General features: G+C 45.1%; 1 protein-coding gene across 1 annotated transcript in view; it reads right to left on the minus strand.

Moving 5' to 3' along the window:
• The window catches only part of LOC131418594 (signal-regulatory protein beta-1-like), a 172,624-nt gene that overhangs the window by 52,777 nt on the left and 102,307 nt on the right, over positions 1-17,540 (minus strand). Inside the window, exon 5 of the mRNA XM_058563057.1 lies at positions 6,248-6,356. Within this exon, the coding sequence (XP_058419040.1) occupies positions 6,250-6,356 (107 nt within the window). The 3' untranslated portion in view covers positions 6,248-6,249. The remainder of the gene's footprint in view (positions 1-6,247; positions 6,357-17,540) is intronic.

Consider the following 17,540-nt stretch of genomic DNA (forward strand, 5'->3'; position numbering starts at 1 on the left):
GAGTTTTGGAGATGGTGATATTTTGTGCTTTAGAGGATAGAGGGGCATACAGGGAAGGTGGGCCTTGGAGAACTCTCTCCAAGAGGGAAAGCAACATACCTGGAAATACACCTGGTTAGATAAGGACTGCCACTCCTCTCTGTGCTGGGTCAGGGGCCAACTTTAGAAGACTTGAGTGGAGGGGCAGAAGAAACACTCTCAGAAAGAGAGAGGAACCAGCATGTTTACCTCCTTCTATTTCACCTCTGCAATGGACTCTAGCCAAGCACAAATGTTGTGTAAAGGACTTCAGCCCACACTCAACTGGTGACTCTAATGTCCAAGCCTCCAGTGCCTGGCACTGACTGCTATAGCCGTTTCCCCATTGCTTCCTTGTGACCTCTGCCTCCTCCTCAAAGACCAACTGGATGTCAAGATACAATCTAGGTTCAAATCTTAAATCCATTCCCTGATAGCTTAGTAACCTTGAGTCTATCATGCAGACCTATATATCCTTTGACCTTGAAATATTCATTTGTATGCTTCAAATATTCAAAACTGAGTTCATAATCTGCACTCAAACATTCTCTTCTCCCACCCCACCCTATTCAGTATGTGGCACATTCTCTGCCCGTGGGGTGAAACCAAGAAGGGACCCATGTTCTACACCCTCACTCATCCACCCATATCTATCTCCTACCAGACCCTGTTGGGTTTACCTCCATAACACCTCTTGAATCTATTTCTCCATCTCCATCATCATCACTTGCCTGAATGAAAACAATTGCTCCTTAACTATGCTACCTCCATCTTCTCTTGTCTCCTGTAATCTCTACCTCCTGCTTCACCCAGAGGGGTCTTTGACAACACAGATCTGATTATACTCCTTTCTTGCATAAACACTTGTGGATTCTCATCTGTCTTATTATAGTAAGACTATATGGTCTATGACATAGGGTAGTGTGAACAATCCCTCGTTCCATGGCTGCTTGACCCCTAGAAACCAAGGGATATCCACTTCTTCCAGTACTCAACACAGCCTCTTTGTCCAAGGTTAGATTTCCTGGGAAACAGACTCTGAGATGAAGCCTAACAAGCAAATCATTTTTCAGAGAGTACATTTAAGATGAATATCTGTGGAAGGAGTGGAAGGAAGCAGGATTGGGTAGAAGGAGAAGTTGAGCTGCAATGAAGTCTCAGTGAAGATCTCAGCTGACCTCCCATGGAGTTCTGGTGCTAGAAGTTTCCTTCAGAATGTCCTGAGCTGGAGTGAGAGGGCTGGGCCTTTATATCACCACGTAGATGAGTCATTGGATATGGCATGTTATCCGGCATGACCCTGGGCAAGGAGGCTCTCCTCAGCTGAGTTAATTCCAAAGAGGGATGACAGCTGAGGGCCATCTTCTCCAGCCTGGTGCATCGCAGCATCCGCCAGCCTCTTCAGAACGTCTTGCACTTGGGAATCCTTGGACTCCGGACAGGTATTAACTCCCCCACCATTAGATCCTCAAAGCTACTTCATCTCACCCAGCTATCCAAAGTTCTTTGACCACACTTGGACTGACCTGAACTTTACTAATTGGAGAAGTTTAAGATGAATATCATGGGGGACTGAGAAGCAGCTTCCTCTGGGATCTCTGAGTGCCCGGGTCTGGGGTGATCACTGGCAGAGGACAGAGGAAGGGAGAGAAGGAATCTCAGACCTGGCAAGTGAGATGAAACTTGGGTATATTAACATAGAAGTCTCCCCACCACACATTCCTTGTGTTGTTCCCCTAGAGGGTGCAAGAAGCAGAGATCCAGCTGAGGAGAAGATGTTGGTTTTTTTAATAGATTTATTCTTTTTAGGAATTTTAGATTTAGGTTTATCAATATTAGATTTAGATTTAGAAAAAGTGAGATGACAATACAGAGAGTTCCATGTACTGCTGCACACAGTTTCCCCTACTATTAACATCTTATATTAGTGTGGTACATTTATTTCAATCAGTGAACCTATATTGGCACATTATTATTAACCAAAGTCCATAGTTTATCCATATTTTGTTTGTGCTGGGATGCTATAGCAAAATGCTCTAAACAGTAGAAATTTATATCTCTCAGTGCTGGAGGCTAGAAGTCCAAAATCAAGATGCCAGCACGGACGGGTGAGGGCCCTCCTCAGCTCACAGATTATTTATGGCGTCCTCATATGGTGGAAGGGGCTAGGAATCTCTGTGAGGTCTCTTTTGTAAGAGCACTAATCCCATTGATAAGGATGGAGCCCTCATGATCTAACCACCTTCCAAAAGCCTTACCTTCTGACGTGATCACATTGGGCTTTAGGATTCTAACATGAATTTCAGGTGACAGAAACATTCAGACCGTTGCATAATCCAATTTTATTTTCTTTCTCAAATTGTTCCATCTTTAACCTTCGAGAGCTCTTTTATTTGTTCCTGCACCACTTTGATGTACTCCCATCAATGTGGTTTCTTTTTTTCTGGTACTTCCCTATTTTTTAGATGATGTTGAATTTTTTTCGTTTATTTATTTTTTTTGGTGAGGAAGATTAGCCCTGAGCTAACATCTGATGCCAATCTTCCTCTTTTTGCTGAGGAAGATTAGCCTGGAGCTAACATCCGTGCCCATCTTCCTCTACTTTATATGTGGGACGCTCGCCACAATATGGCTTGATAAGCGGTGCATAGGTCCATGCCTGGGATCTGAATCTGTTAACCCCAGGCTGCCTAAGTGGAGCACCTGAACTTAACCACTATGCCACCAGGCCGCCCCCAAGATGATGTTGAATTTTTGATGGGACTTTTTAAACACAAAGAAGGGAGAGTAGTCTTTAACAAAAGGGCTTCAGAAGAGAAAAATCAGATAGTCAAATGAAGAGGAACTTTATTTTGAAACCCAACATCAAGTAGAAACTAATATCCTCAATGAAGTATTCATTCATTTATTTTTTTAAAAATGTGATGATCTAGTAAGACGGCAGTCACTGTTCTGAAATCTGAGGATGCAGATAGTCCCTTCTCCGTTAGAACCGATATTCTATTTGAGGAAGAGACACACAACACAGGCAGGGTTCACTTTGCATGGTGCTGATATGCATGAATTTCAGTTACCACAGCTCAGTTAAAAAACACCAGTCCCTGTCACACGATTCAAATTCCAGTGACCACAGTAAATTTACTGTGAGCAATTGCATAAGTACAAACTTTGCTGCTAGCTCTGCTTCCGTCCACAAATCACCGTGTAACTAACAGATACTCATTATGATCAGTAACCAATCACGTGACTTCTTTCAGTCTGAAGTGATTGATCACTGTGCCTTTGTTAATCAGTTTATGCACAGACAGCAAAGCATGTAGTTGTGTTGTCTCATTATTTCCCAGTGATGAACCCACATGACATTTTACAAAAATGAGTTATTGCAAAAGGGAATGGGCAACAGAGATGAAAGTGCAATGGAGAAACGAAAAGTGATAAAGCTGGAAGTGAAATTCAAATAGAATGTAAGTGGAGTCATAGAAGAAACAGCTGAGTGGGGATGTTGACACTGGTGCTGTTAGAAATATTCCAGATGTGCAGATAGAGGAACTGAGTGATGGCAAACCTACCACATAAGTGAGGAAAGTGGTGGTGAGGAAAAGGGTGAAAATGTCCCAGAGGCAGTGACACCAACAAACACTTCAAATTAATTGAAGTTTTGTTAAGATTTCACAACATTCAGAGCACAAGGGATAAAAATGTTGGAAGCTGTTCGAAATTTAGAAAGGAGTATGATGATTCACCAAGCGATAGAAAAGATGCTTGATCTGTATCATAAATTATGCAATAAGAAAACGGCAAACACCATTCAAACTGCCCTTGGTAAGTTTTTACTAAGAAATAAAATGCTTTAATTCTCAATGTTTCTAATCTGCAAATGACAGTATACTAAGTAAATATTAGTTGTTCTATTTTTTCTTTTTCCTCCTCATTTAAAACTGACAGGAGCCCGCCTGGTGGCACAAGCGGTTAAGTGTGTGCTCTCCTCTGTGGCGGACCGGGGTTCGCCAGTTCGGATCCCAGGCGTGCACCGACGCACTGCTTGGCAAGCCATGCTGTGGTGGCGTCCCATATAAAGTGGAGGAAGATGGGCACAGATGTTAACCCAGGGCCAGTCTTCCTCAGCAAAAAAAAGAATAGGATTGGCAGATGTTAGCACAGGGCTGATCGCCTCACACACACACACAAAAAAAATTGACAGTTTCCAAGGTTTTGAAAAAAATTTTAAAGGTCACAGCACAATCATTATTAATCTCATTGATTATTGAGATCACCTTCCATGGTTTCAGTTTGCAAGCTCACTATTACACACCTGCACTACCATGCAAAGTGAGCACTTCCTATATTTAGTATGTCAGGTGACAATAAGTGCTGAGGAAACAAATTAATCAGGTCAAGAGGAGGTGGAATGCCAGGTGAGAGAGGTATATTCTATGTAGGGTGGTTTATGGAAGGTGCCTTTATAGAGTGACATTTGAACAGAGACTTGAAAGAAGGGAGAGAGTGAACTATGCAGATATGTTGCGGGAAGAAGCAGAGTGATAGAATTTGACTTCCATTTCCAAAGAACCACTGTGGTTGAAACAGAAAAGCCAATTAGAGACTCTAGCAATGGTCCAGGAAGCAATGATGGTGGCTGGGACCAGGGAGTAGTGGTGGGTGTGAGAAGTGTGCAGATTATGGATATAACTCAGTGGTGTGCAGGAAAGACTTGGACAGGCTCATCAGAGCTGACTGCCACATTTTCAGGAACTTTGCAAGCTGGCTGTTACACTGTTGGTAGCTTAAAATTGGCGACATTGCGAGTGTTTACACCACAGAAACTGGCAGGCACTACAAATTAGGCTTTGTTTTATTTATTTTGGAGAATCAATTGTTAAACATTTGCCATCTCACCATTGAACATAAGCATGTTGAAGGCAGAACTTAATATGGGATATAAGAGAAAGAGAAATCAAAGATGACCCAAGGCTTTTGGGCTGACAGATGTGTACCATGAGCAACAGGATTCAGAAGGATGCAAGATAATAGAAGAACTAGTGCTTTCATGACAGGGAGATTAGGAGAAAATTCTTTCTGGGTTTGAGGAGCAAGACATTTAGGCAAAGAGGAAGGAGAACAATTTTTCTTCTTAAAATCAGAATAGGAGTTCATTTGTACTCAAGAGTCAATAGAGCAACTCAACAAGGCTGGGGAGTTGGAGGTAGACAGGAATCCAGAAGACAGAATAACTCATGATGCATGAAGATGAGTGTGTACTTCATGGCCAAGTTCCAAGGCAATCGATGAGAGATATCCTAATGTGTGTAGATTTGACTTGTTTCTCACCTTCTAGGAAGATGTCAGGAGTCAGTCCCCAGAGATATGTCCCACGGCCCCTGCTCAGGACCATGTATGAAGACCCAGCTCTGGGGGCATCAAGGACAGGGAGAAGGAGCAGCAGGAATGTGTGAGCAGCCAGGTGTCTGGGGAGGGGAGGCTCTTGGAACAGAGTCATGGAAGCTTCTGGTAGGATCCTTCTCTGAGGCTGGGCCCCTCACAGAATGAATGGAGCAGCAGAGATTGGGGGTGGCACACAGCAGGGAAGGAAAAAGGAGCTGTGGGAAACATGTCCACATTTAATTATCTGCTCATCATTACAGAAATGTTCCCTGTGTGCCTCCTATGTCCCCAGTGCTGTTCTCCTCCTGAAAGGACTGTCGTGAGATGACAGGTTGATCCTGTGATAGGACTCTGCCACCTCAGCCTTCCTCCCCAAGTCCTGATCCCCTCCCCATCCCTTCCACTCTGTCACTCAGAGGGTCAGAGCAGGTACAGCCCTCAGAGCAGCCTCTAGGACTTCTCAGCATTACTCTGAAACGTGGGTTCCTTTAGCCCCATGGAGCCCGAGCGTTCAAATAATCTAGAGATGGTCTCCAAGGGAACGACCCACTCAGCTGACCCTCATTCAGCCCCCTTCTGCCCACTTCCTCCACAGAACCCATAGGACTCTGTGCACACCCTTTGAAAACCCTTGATCAGCCCTCCTCCAGTTCCTCCAGGAACACAGTTCCTGGGATGGAGAACCTGAGAGGGATCCACAATACTCCTGAGCGTATTGAGGGAGGTGTGTCACCTTCTCTTAACTCCATGTGGGCCCTGACCCTGTGTGACCTTTGGATGGTCCCTGTTACTGATGTTTCCCTTTATGGGACAGACCTTGTCCTGCCCTCCCTGCCCCACAACTTACAGTCAGGCCCTCCACTTCCTGTGGACGTAGATGGCAGAGACACCGATGGCCAGCAGCAGCTTTGTGCTTAGGACGAGGACTACCAGAGGGACAGTAGACAGCTCTTCACCTGAAAATCAAGGGACAGGAGGAGCCATTAGAGGGGCCACACAGGAGCCTCCACTTACTCCATCGGAGGCTCCCTGGGCCATCAACATTCTGAAGCTTTTGAATCTGCATCCTGCCCTGTGCTGAACCTAGAGGCAGAAATTAGGGTTAAGATGTTCCTCATTCTCACTCTTCCTCATCTCAGGCTGCCTGGATTGTCTTCCTGGAGGGGAGGGTGGAGAATGTATATTCAGTGACCTGTAACTGTGGTGCCTGGTTTACTTACTTGATCCTCATACCTCTATGGAGCAGGTATTATTATCCTCATTCTGATGAGGAAACTGAGGCTCAGAGACTTTAGGGAGGCTCACAAAATTAGTGAGATTCAATCCTAGGGAAATCCGTCATTGCTGTCTGCAAATGACCAGAGACTGTGCCTTTTGGACCAAGTCCAAACTCTCAGAGTCATAGGAATGAATGTCCACACAGCATGCAAGTGGAGTGAGGACAGGTTTCATGGTGGGTGAGAGAGATGCAAGGCTGCCCTCATTCATAGCACTGGTGAGGCTGGATGACCCCATGTTGTCAGGAGCTGAGGGAGTCCTCAGGGTGACCTGACCTCATGAGACCTGCTGTCTGGAGAACAGCCTGGTGAGTCTAGGAAATGGGGTCTCATGCTTGGAGGGGCTTCAAACAGCATCTGGCCCACCTTGACCCCAGGGCAAGTGTATGCTAAAATCTTTCTGTTAGCCTCAGAAAATTGTATCTGAGGAAGTACAGTTGGGTTCTTTGCGTTTTTGCAATGAGCAGTTTTTGCTTTTAAAACTAACTAAATAAATATATTCAAATAGTTTTTTATAAATGAATTTATCCTTAAGGAAGGAGAGGAGACCTCACCCTCTTTTGCTCCTGGGGTCCTGGAGGATGACAGTTCTCATTGAGCAGCTCTCTAGGAGTTTCTTTCAGGTGAAGAGAGCTGTGTTGTTCAAGTTTGCACCTCCTGCTGGAGGGCAGCTCACATCAGAGGACTGGCTGACCTGGAGTGCAGAGGCTCAGCCCTCTCCCCTCCACTGAAAACAGCTCTGAAAGACAACCCTGGCTCCACAGCTCTGTGAGAGCACGAGTCTGTGTTGTGCCTGGATTGAAGGTCACCAGATCCCTGTCCCAGTCCTGCTCTCACCCCCACAGGCATGTTGACCCTGGCCGCACTCCATGATAAGCTTCCACATTCTCACGTCCATTTCAGAGTCCATAACTGACCTATGGAAGTTCATCTGGGAGTGGTCTAGAAATGCAAATTTGGAATTGGATCACTGGGATGGCTGACCAAGAGGACTCCAGCACTGCCGAGAGGTGGAGCAGGGGAGGCCCTTACTTCCCCTAGTGGAGCAAGTGTTCAAACTTCACCAGTGGTGAACTGGGAGGGTGTAACCAGATCAAGAGAACACATTGGTGTCTGGTATTTGAAATTGAGTTGGGAAATGGTAATTATAAGGACTGTGGAATTAGATGGCTGTTGTTGGGGCATCAAACCTTTGGAGAAAGACCAAAGTAAGAGAGTAAGAAAAGTAAGAGAGATTAATTACAAGTGAAAGGTCAAGTGTGAAAGCCAGAGGACTTCCTAGCATCGTTGCAGAGTCTTATCCCCCAGAGCCAGAAGGCAGAAGAACTGAGGATGGGCCCAGGACATCATTATATTGGCAGAGCTACAGAGGAGGTTGAATTCTCAACTGCAGTGGGCCTGTCTGCCAGAATAGGACCCTGATGGGGATGTATGGGACCCTCAGATGTGGGACAGGGACACATGGGCCAAAGCACTCAGGACTCTTCAGTGACTTCTGAGTGCCAAGGACAATGGCAGCAGCACAGCTCCTTGTCTCCAAAAATGACCTCTCCAACCACAAGAAAACACAAAACAAAGAAAGTAAATTCTACACAAAACTGGCTCCCAGTATTAGTTGAGTAGAAAATGCTAAAACTGCAAAATAACTGAATCTAAGAGAAAAATCACCAAACCCTAGTGCACCATCTCTCACAAGGCTGCCATCCCAGCCTCACCCAGTCACCAGGAAAAGTGACCAGGGGAGCTGGAAGGTGAACCTGAGAATTATTTAGAATCCCACCATCAATAGTAAATCCACATTAAATTTGAGAATACTGAAAAAGTGTCTGTCTTGCAGGTTGGAGAACAGAAGGGGTTTCAAAGTATGCCTAATTGAAACGGGTTGGCACAGACTCCTCAGAGTCTGTGAACATGTTACTTAAATGGCAAAAGACACTAGCCTTGGTGATGAAGTTAAGGATCTCGAGATGGGGACATCATCTTGGGTTATCTGAATGGAGCCTGTGTAATCACAAAGAGCCTTGTAAGCGAAAGAAGGAGGCAGGAGAATCAGAGAAGGAGATGTGAGGACAGAGTCAGAGGTGAGAGTGAGGGGCCCTTAGCCAAGGAATGTGGGCAGCCTCTAGGAGCCGGAAAAGACAAGGACACGGATTGTCCCCTAGAGTTTCCAGAAGGATCACAGCCCTGCCACCCACTGTGGACCTCTGACCTCTAGAGCTGTAACGTAATAAAATTGTGTTCTTTAAAGCCACAGAAAGTGTGGTAATTTTTTACAGCAGCAATAGGAACCTAATACAAGACGGCTGGGACATTTCAAAAGGACCGATGTGGCAAAAGGGGTGGGCTCAGTTTCAAGTGCATAACTTCTGAGGCAAAAAGGCAGAAAAGAAGGAACAAGTGCTGTTTGGCAATTGAGTGGTGAAGAGAAAAAGGAAACGGGAAATTTAAGATCCTGAAAGAAAAGGAGAACCAAAAAACTGAGAGGCATCAGAACATTTGTCTCACTGTCAAAACCAACCAGCCAACCCAAACTCCATTAACACACCCGGATTATGCTGTACTGAGAGAAGAGAGGGCCATTAAGCCAGGAATATTGTAAAACAGCCAGATATCATTAAAATGAACACAAAGATGTGCATCATCACATCAGATACACGGGACCCAGGACTGCAGTGGCTGGAGCCCTCAGATGCCCGGGGCAGGCTGGGCATCCTGCTGCAGCAGGGTCACCGAGGCATCTTGCACTTTGCTCCAGCCTACCAACCTGGACAACCCAAAAACCATTTCCAGACTCAGTACACTAGCGAGGGTGCTCGGTCAGGCACACTGAGAGTACCAGAACTAACAGCCCTGGTCTGAGCCCTGGGGGACGTGGAGACTGAGGAGCAAACCCAGGCTAGTCCAGACAGGATGGTGTGGACCCATCTCTCCCTGCTCTACCCTTTCAGTACAATGACCCCTAGAAACAACGCGAGGTACAAGCACAGGAGGACGCTGACAGGAGGACGAGGAAGCAGACTGGCTGGGCCCTGAGGACTGGAGGGAGAACACAGTGGCCAGTGGTCAAGATTCCCCTCTCCTGACTGCCCAGCACAGGAGGAGACCAGGATGGCATTAGAGAAAAGAGAAGCATAAAACCAATCATCTAAGCTCCTGCCTCAGGAAACTAGAAAAGGAGGAGCAAAATAAACCCAAAGCAGAAGGAAGGATGAAAATAGTACAGAAAAGAGGAGAAAAATCAATGAAATTGAAAATAGAGAAACAATAGAGAAAAACCTCGAAACAAAATGCAGGTTCTTTGGAAAGATCAATAATATTGAAAAACTTCTAGCAAGACTGACAATAAAAAAGGAGGAATGACACATTTCCAAAATCAGGAATGAAAGATGGGACATCACTACAGACCCTGCAGATGTCACAAGGATAATAAGGGGAGATTGTGTGCAATCCTACAGATAGATTTGTGAACTTAGAGACAATGTACGAAATTCCTCAAAAAGCACAATCTGCCACAATTTACTCTATATGAAATGAATAATTTGAATAGCCCTAAACTATTAAGGAAATTGAACTCATAATTTAAATATTCATGAAAAAGAATTTTTGAGACCCTGACGGTTGCACAGGAATATTCTACCAAGCATTTATGGATGAATTAAAACCATTTTGCTGGATTAAAAATAGCTATAAAAGAAATTTGGGAAAATGTAAACGTATACTCCACTTTAGACGATATTAGGGAATTATTGTTAATTTTATTAAGTGTGTAATGGTATTGGTATTGTAGAAAACCAATGTCCTTAATCATATGATCACACAATAGTGGACTACACTTGCACCTGGATGTGCATACTTGACCAAGTTATTAGTGGACACAATTATGCAACTTCTGCATGTCTCTTGTTTTAAGGGAAATTGTCTTCATTTTCCTATCTTACTCTTCCAGCAGAAAGGGTAATGGACACTTGGTGTCCCAGGGTTGACCCAGCAGATGAGGACAACTCCACAGAGCAGATGGAAGGAACGTGGGCCTTTGAAAGCTCTTCTGGAGTCAAGATTCCTGGAAACCTGACTCTATTCCCTTCTGATGTTACATGAGAGAGAAATGAGACATAATTTGTTCACAGAAAGGGGGACTTTGTAGGTCCCTGGGACAATGCCCAGCAGAGGAGGAAAGTGTTTCTAATTAGCATGTATTTCCTGCACAGGCTGGTGGTCCCTGTCCTCAGGGATTCAGATTTACCTTAATTAATTTAGCCCAATCACATGGTATAACAGCAAAAAGTCTTCAACAACATACTAGCCATTGCTCCTCAAGTCTCATCAGTAAAACTCCAAACACACAGGGTAGTTGAAGCAGGAAAAGAGATCACAGAGGAACTGGAATTTGCATATAGTAAACGTGCAGTGAGCGGTTGTGATTACTGGTCCATTGTCAGAAATCAGGGAACAAAGGAGTCTTGTGTTGTGACCACTCAGGGTCACCCAGGTATCTGGTCTAGACTCAAACCTCATGTCCTCAGGGCTCCCTTCTGATAATTTCACAGAGTAGTTAGCAGGTGCAGGCGTCTGCTGGAGTGACATTACTGATGTGGATGGAAAAGTCCAGGATGGAATAGAGACTAGGCAGAGGTTAGAGAGAGCAAGGAGGAGGGAGGTGGGCTGACGTGGATGGTGAACGTAGTCATTGTTAGGACGGAATAGAGACTAGGCAGAGGTTACAAAGAACAAGGAAGAGGGAAGTGGGTTGACGTTGATGGTGACATAATCATTGTTAGGTAGAGAAAGCAAGAGGCGGATGCTATGAACGGGATGAGCTCCCTCCTTCCCTTCTTTTTTCTTTAACGTATATTTATGTCAACAGATCTATAAAGATATGCACCAAACTCTTACCAGTGGTGACTCTTGGAGTGTTAGATTTGGGAGAGGGGAGCTCACTTCCAAGTTGTGCTTTATTTTTATAAAATCTAGATTATTCTATAACAAGCATTAATGACTAATTTTAATATCTAAAAAAGATAAAATTTTAAAAGAGCCAGCTCAGTTGGAGTCGAGGCCTCACCAGGTGTTCCACCTGTGTCCCGCTCCTTCTGGTGGGCAGAGTCCTCCAGGGTATGGTGTTTGGTGACCGCCGGCTGCCCGTCATGCTCCACCTGGCATGTGAGTACCACATCCTCCCTGTGGGCAGATGAGTTCACCAGGAGCCAGCTCATCCTGTTAAAGGTCCCATCCTTGTTCTCTATGAGCGTTGAGGCCGTTTCTGTTCGGGACACATTTCCATTCTCCAACCAGGTCAGCTTTAGGTGCCGGGGGTAGAACTTGTTCACCTGGCAGGTGACAGTCACCAGATTCCCTGCCGTGGGCTGTTGGGAAACCTCCAAGGTGGGCGGAACTGAAACAGCACAGGACAGAAGCTCTGACCTTATGAAACAGACAGATCACAGAGGAGGGTTCCGTAACTTAGCTCCCACCACCACAGATGGGAATCACTCAAGACAATGCTAGGCATACAGCAGGCACTCAAACGCTGAGGGTTCTCTTTGCATATGAATGAGATCACAAACCACAGTGCCAGGCACATAGTAGGTGCTCAGGGACTGGTAGCTCCTATTAGGGTCATAATGAGTGAAATCAAGAATCATAGCCCCTGACATACAGTGGGAGCATAATAACTGTAGCAAAATAAATGAAATCACCAAGCAGGTAGGGGCTGGGCTTAGAGTAGGTGCTCAATAATTGGAGCTGCTATTGGTAAAGTAGATGACACGACCTAGCACAGAGCTTGGCACATGGCAGGTGTTCACCTGGCAGCTGCCATTAGAACAGGTGAGTGACCAGCACATCCAGGTGCCTGGTGATCGGGAAGGACGGTCAGGAACTAGATTCCAGGAAATCCAGGCCTGGAGCAAACAGCAGGGGGAGGAGCGGGCTTGGGGCCTTGGGGGCAGGTGGGGGCTTTGGCTGGGGCTGAGCGGCATCTACCTCGGATGGTCTCAGACAAGTTGGCCGTCCCACGAAGAGGAGGGCCCCCCTGCAGGGTGACGTGTGCCACCTCGCAGATGACCTGGGAGTGAACATCCCCCGGGGTCAGCACCACCTTGGCTGTGCTGGAGACGCTGTAGGAAACGCCATCTCCCTCTGGGTCCACGTTCGTCTGGGAGGCTGGGAGCTCATTCTCATTTTTGAACCACTTCACGGTGATGTGTCTCGGGGAGAAGCCGTGGGTCTCACAGGTGAAGCTCACTCTCTGCTTAGGCATGGCCCTCGCTGTGGGGCCCAATACCATAGGGGGAGAGGGTTTGGCTACAAAAGGATCATTTATAAAAAATAAACATGATCATGATTATCATCACTTACTATAGGCAAGTGACACTGTTAAGAACCTTCAATATATTATTTTTTAATCCTTCTAATAGTGCTGGGGAGGGAGGGTCATCATCCCCATCTTACAGAGGAGGACACACGGGTTCCCAGAGGTGAACTCTGAGTACGGGGCCAGGTGGTAGGGAGAATCAATTTCTACCCTGTCTAGGAGGGAAATTTGTCAATATCCAACAAATTAAAATACACAGAACCACTGACATAGCAATGCCACCTCCAGTGGGCATCTCCCACTTGAGTAGAGTGGTGCAGCGCTGGTCTAATATCCCAAGGTTGGGAACAACTTTGTATCCATCAATGGAAGACTGTAGAATGAAGGATGCTGTCTCCATATGATGCATGTTTTGCAGCTGTGGAAACAACGAGCAGCTCTTGGTGCTGATATGGAACGCTTGAATGGGGATGATGCGGTTGACGGTGTGGAGAGGTTCCCAGTCTCCTCGGGGCTCGGGGTCTGAATGCAAGGGGCTTCTGAACATTTGGGAAACTGAAGAAAAGGAGAAATGCTAGCTCTCTGTTCAATGGTTTGATGTAACAAGCTTTTATCCAGCACAAATGATGGGCCAGGCTCTTACAGGGAACGAGTGTCCAAGGTTGAGGCAGGACGGAGCCTGCCTGGAATCAGATCTGGGTTCTGGAATGATCCCCTCACTCACTGACCATGTGACCGTGGGCACGTAGCCCAGCTCCCCATCTGTACATGGGCATGGGGCTGGATGGGCCTAAAGGTCCTTTGTGCACTGACTTTTCAGGATTCAGTATCCTGGTCCTCTGGCAGAAAATCCTAAATGAGCATCTTTGCTGCCTCAACGGGGAACCCCTAAATCACCTACATGAGGAACCTCTTCCCTGGGTGAGGGACGTTCTGAGATGACCTAGCTCTGCCGGGAGCCTTCAGTGACTGTGTGAGTTGGTCCCTGAATCACACGAGGATTTCTGGACAGACACACAGAGAACACCCAATCTCTGTGCATCTCCTCCAGCCAGGCTGTCAGAGTAAACAGAGAGTCTGGGACTCTTAGGGATTCCTCTCAGTGTGATGTTTCTGAGGATGAAATGAAGAAACACACGTTCTCCCTCCCTGCCCTGCCTGGATTTCTCCTCACAGGAAGGGAAGAGGACGTGAGCTTCCTGGGAGAAGAGCCTTTGCCTGCTGTGTCCACTGCTGCTTCCACAGCACAGAGCAGAGCCTGGCACACAGTAGGTGCTCAGTAAGTGCTGAGTAAAGGAAGACTCGGCCACATTGAGGGGCACTTTCTGGGGGCAGGGGCGAGGTCTGACCGTGTGACTGGGCGAGTCACTCAGACTTTCAGTTCCCCCCTCCCTAGAACAAAGGGCTGGACGGGATGGAAAGTCAAGGGCTGTGGAGCCAGGCAGATGGGGGTTCAGACATTTCCCCCCATTTACCAGCAGTGGGGCCTTGAGCAACTAGCACGACCTCTCCAGACCTCAACTTCCCTAATCTGTGGAAGGGGGTGAAATCAGATCATTAACATAAGCAGCCTCCAACACACCTGATACTTGTGGCTCAAAGAATGGAGAGCGTTATTATTGACTTGCTGTCACACACCAGGGGACAAAGGAGGCCCCCGCTGTACTCACCACTCACGGTGAGCTGTGTCCCTGGTCCAGACTTAAACTCCACGTCATCAGGGCTCCCTTTCTGGAACTTCACACAGTAGTAGATACCAGTGTCTGCTGGGGTGATGATACTGATGTGGATGGAATAGTCCGTGCTGTTTCTCTTTGCTGTGTCTGCAACATTAGTTACTCGAGGGAAGTGGCCTCCTTTGAAATTGTAGATTAACTCCTGGCGTGGCCCTGTCCCCCTGAACCACTGGACGTTCCCCACAGGGAGCAGGGAGGTCAGGGTGCAGTGCAGAGTGGCCATCCCTCCAGCTGTTATGGTCACTGACTCATGCTGAAGCACCTGCAGCTCCTCCACACCTGCTGCTCCTGGAGAAAAACAAACCGATCGTTTATTCATGCTTATGTTATCCTGTAGGTTTTCTCAAGCGTTTATCAATAACAGCTTTCACTGACTGAGTGCACGCCACAGGTGGGCCTTGAACTCAGCACATTGCATGGACACTGCATGTAACCTTCACAACAAGTATGTAATGTGAGACCGAATCACAAACGAAGCACTAAGGCACAGAGAGGTTAAGTGTTGTGGTAGAGAGCCGCTCTGGGTGCCTGAGCCCTCTCTAGGGCTGTTGATTCACCAAATAATTCTGCATATCCACTCTCTGGCCTCACAGAGTGTTGCATTTCTGGACCTTTGCATTGAACGGGGCCCGGAGACTTCTTTAGATCACTGAGTTGCGGTAGAAGTGATGGATGTATTTTGTGGGATATGCATTTAACTCTCAGAACCTCTATGGATCATTTTCCCTCTTCCACATGCTCATGATGGGTCTGCTCCATCAGCCTGGATATTTGAGTGACACTGACGGGCAGAGCTCCCGACACACAATGAACATGTAGTTTAAATAAGAAGTGAAACATTGTTTCAAGTTCCTGGGATTTTTTTCCACAGTGTAATCGTGTTATATTAGTGTCCTAATCTTGCTGTAACAAATTACCAATAATTTAGTGGCTTAAAACAACAGAAATTTATCTTACAGTTCTGGAGGTCAGAAGTCCACAACTGGTGTTACTGGGCTAAAATCAAGGTGTCAGCTTAGCTGTATTTCTTCTGGAAATACAGAAGGCTCTCTCCTTGCCTTTCCTAATTCTAGAGGCTGCCACATTCTTTTCCTCATGGTTCTGTTACTCCTATTACTTCTTTTTACTCCAATTACTTCAGCCTTCTGCTTCCATTGTCTTGGCCTTGTCTACCTTTGACTTTCCGGCCTCCTTCCTATAAGGACCCGTGTGATCACATTGGTGATCTTGGATAATCTCCCCATATCAAGAGTCTTAAGTTAATCACTCCTGCCAAATCCCTTTACCTTATTAAGTAAAATATTCACAGGTTCTAGGTATTAGGAAATGGACCTCTTCGAGGGGCTGTTGTTCTGTCTACCACACAGATCCCTTCTGATTGTTTCAGAAACCTGATGCCACAACAGAAACCTATGTATGTGGCATTGTCACACAGGTTGAATGAAAAGGAAACTGATTGGAAACTGGAAGACATGCTATCCAAGCAGTGCACCAGTGAACTAGTTTGAATAACAATACTAGAAATCAATAATAGAAGGAGAAATGGAATATTCACAAATATATAGAAATCAAACAACACACTCTTAAAAAAATCAAGTCACAGAAGTCACAAGGGAAATTAGAAAATGCCTTGAGATAAGTGAAAACATAAACACAACATACCAAAACTTAAGATGCCGTGAAAGCAGTGCTAGAGGGAAATTTATAGCTGTAAACGCATACATTTCAAAAGAGGAAAGATCATAAATTAATAGCTTAACTATATACCTTAATAAATTAGAAAAAGAAGAGAAAAATAAAACTAAAATCCAAAGCTAGCAAAACGAAGAGAATAAAAATGATTATTTTTTAAATTTTTTATTAATTTTTATTATTTATTATTATTATTTCAAAGCAGAGATAAATAAAATGTGAATATTAAAACCACAGATAGAATAAACAAAACCAACAGAGGTTCTTCAAAAAGATCACCCCAACTGACAAACTTTTAGCTAGATTGACTAAGAAAAACAGAGAGAAGACCTGAATAACTAAAATCAGAAATTAAAGAACACTAATAAAATTCTATAGAGGTAAAAGAGATTATAAAAGAGTACTATGAACAATTGTACACCAAAAAATTGGACAACCAGGATAAAATGGGCAAATTCTTAGAAACACAAACCTTACCAAGACTGCATCATGAAGAACAAGAAAATCTGAATAGACCTACCACTAGGAAGGAGATTGCATCAATAATCAAAAATCTCCCAAAAAGAAAAGCCAAGGAACACTTGACTCAACTGGTGGATTCTACCAAACATTTAAAGAACTAACACTAATCCTCTTCAAATTCTTCCAAAAAATTGAAGAGGAAGGAAGTCTTCCTATCTTGTTCAGAGTCATTCTAGACTCAATTGCAGGCCAGCATTATCCTAATACAAAAGCCAGACAAATTCACTATAAGAAAACTACAGACCAATATTTTTTATGTAAATTGATGCAAAAATCCACAATGAAATATTAGCAAACCAAATTCAACAGCATATTAAAAGAGTTTTACCACATGACCATCTGGGATTTATTCCCAGAATACAACAATGGTTCACTATACGAAAATCAAACAATGTAATATATCACATTAATAGAATGAAGGAAAAAAAAAACCCACGATCATCTTATTTGGTGCAGAAAAAGCATTTAACAAAAGTCAATGTTTTTAATAATAAAAACAGGCCGTATACCAGGAATAGATGGAAACTTCCACAAAACGATAAAAAACCCACAGGGAACAACATACTAGACGGAGAAAGTCTGAAAGTTTTTCCCCTGAAG

This window comes from Diceros bicornis, chromosome 19, assembly GCF_020826845.1.
Source record: "Diceros bicornis minor isolate mBicDic1 chromosome 19, mDicBic1.mat.cur, whole genome shotgun sequence".
Taxonomy (NCBI): Eukaryota; Metazoa; Chordata; class Mammalia; order Perissodactyla; family Rhinocerotidae; genus Diceros; species Diceros bicornis.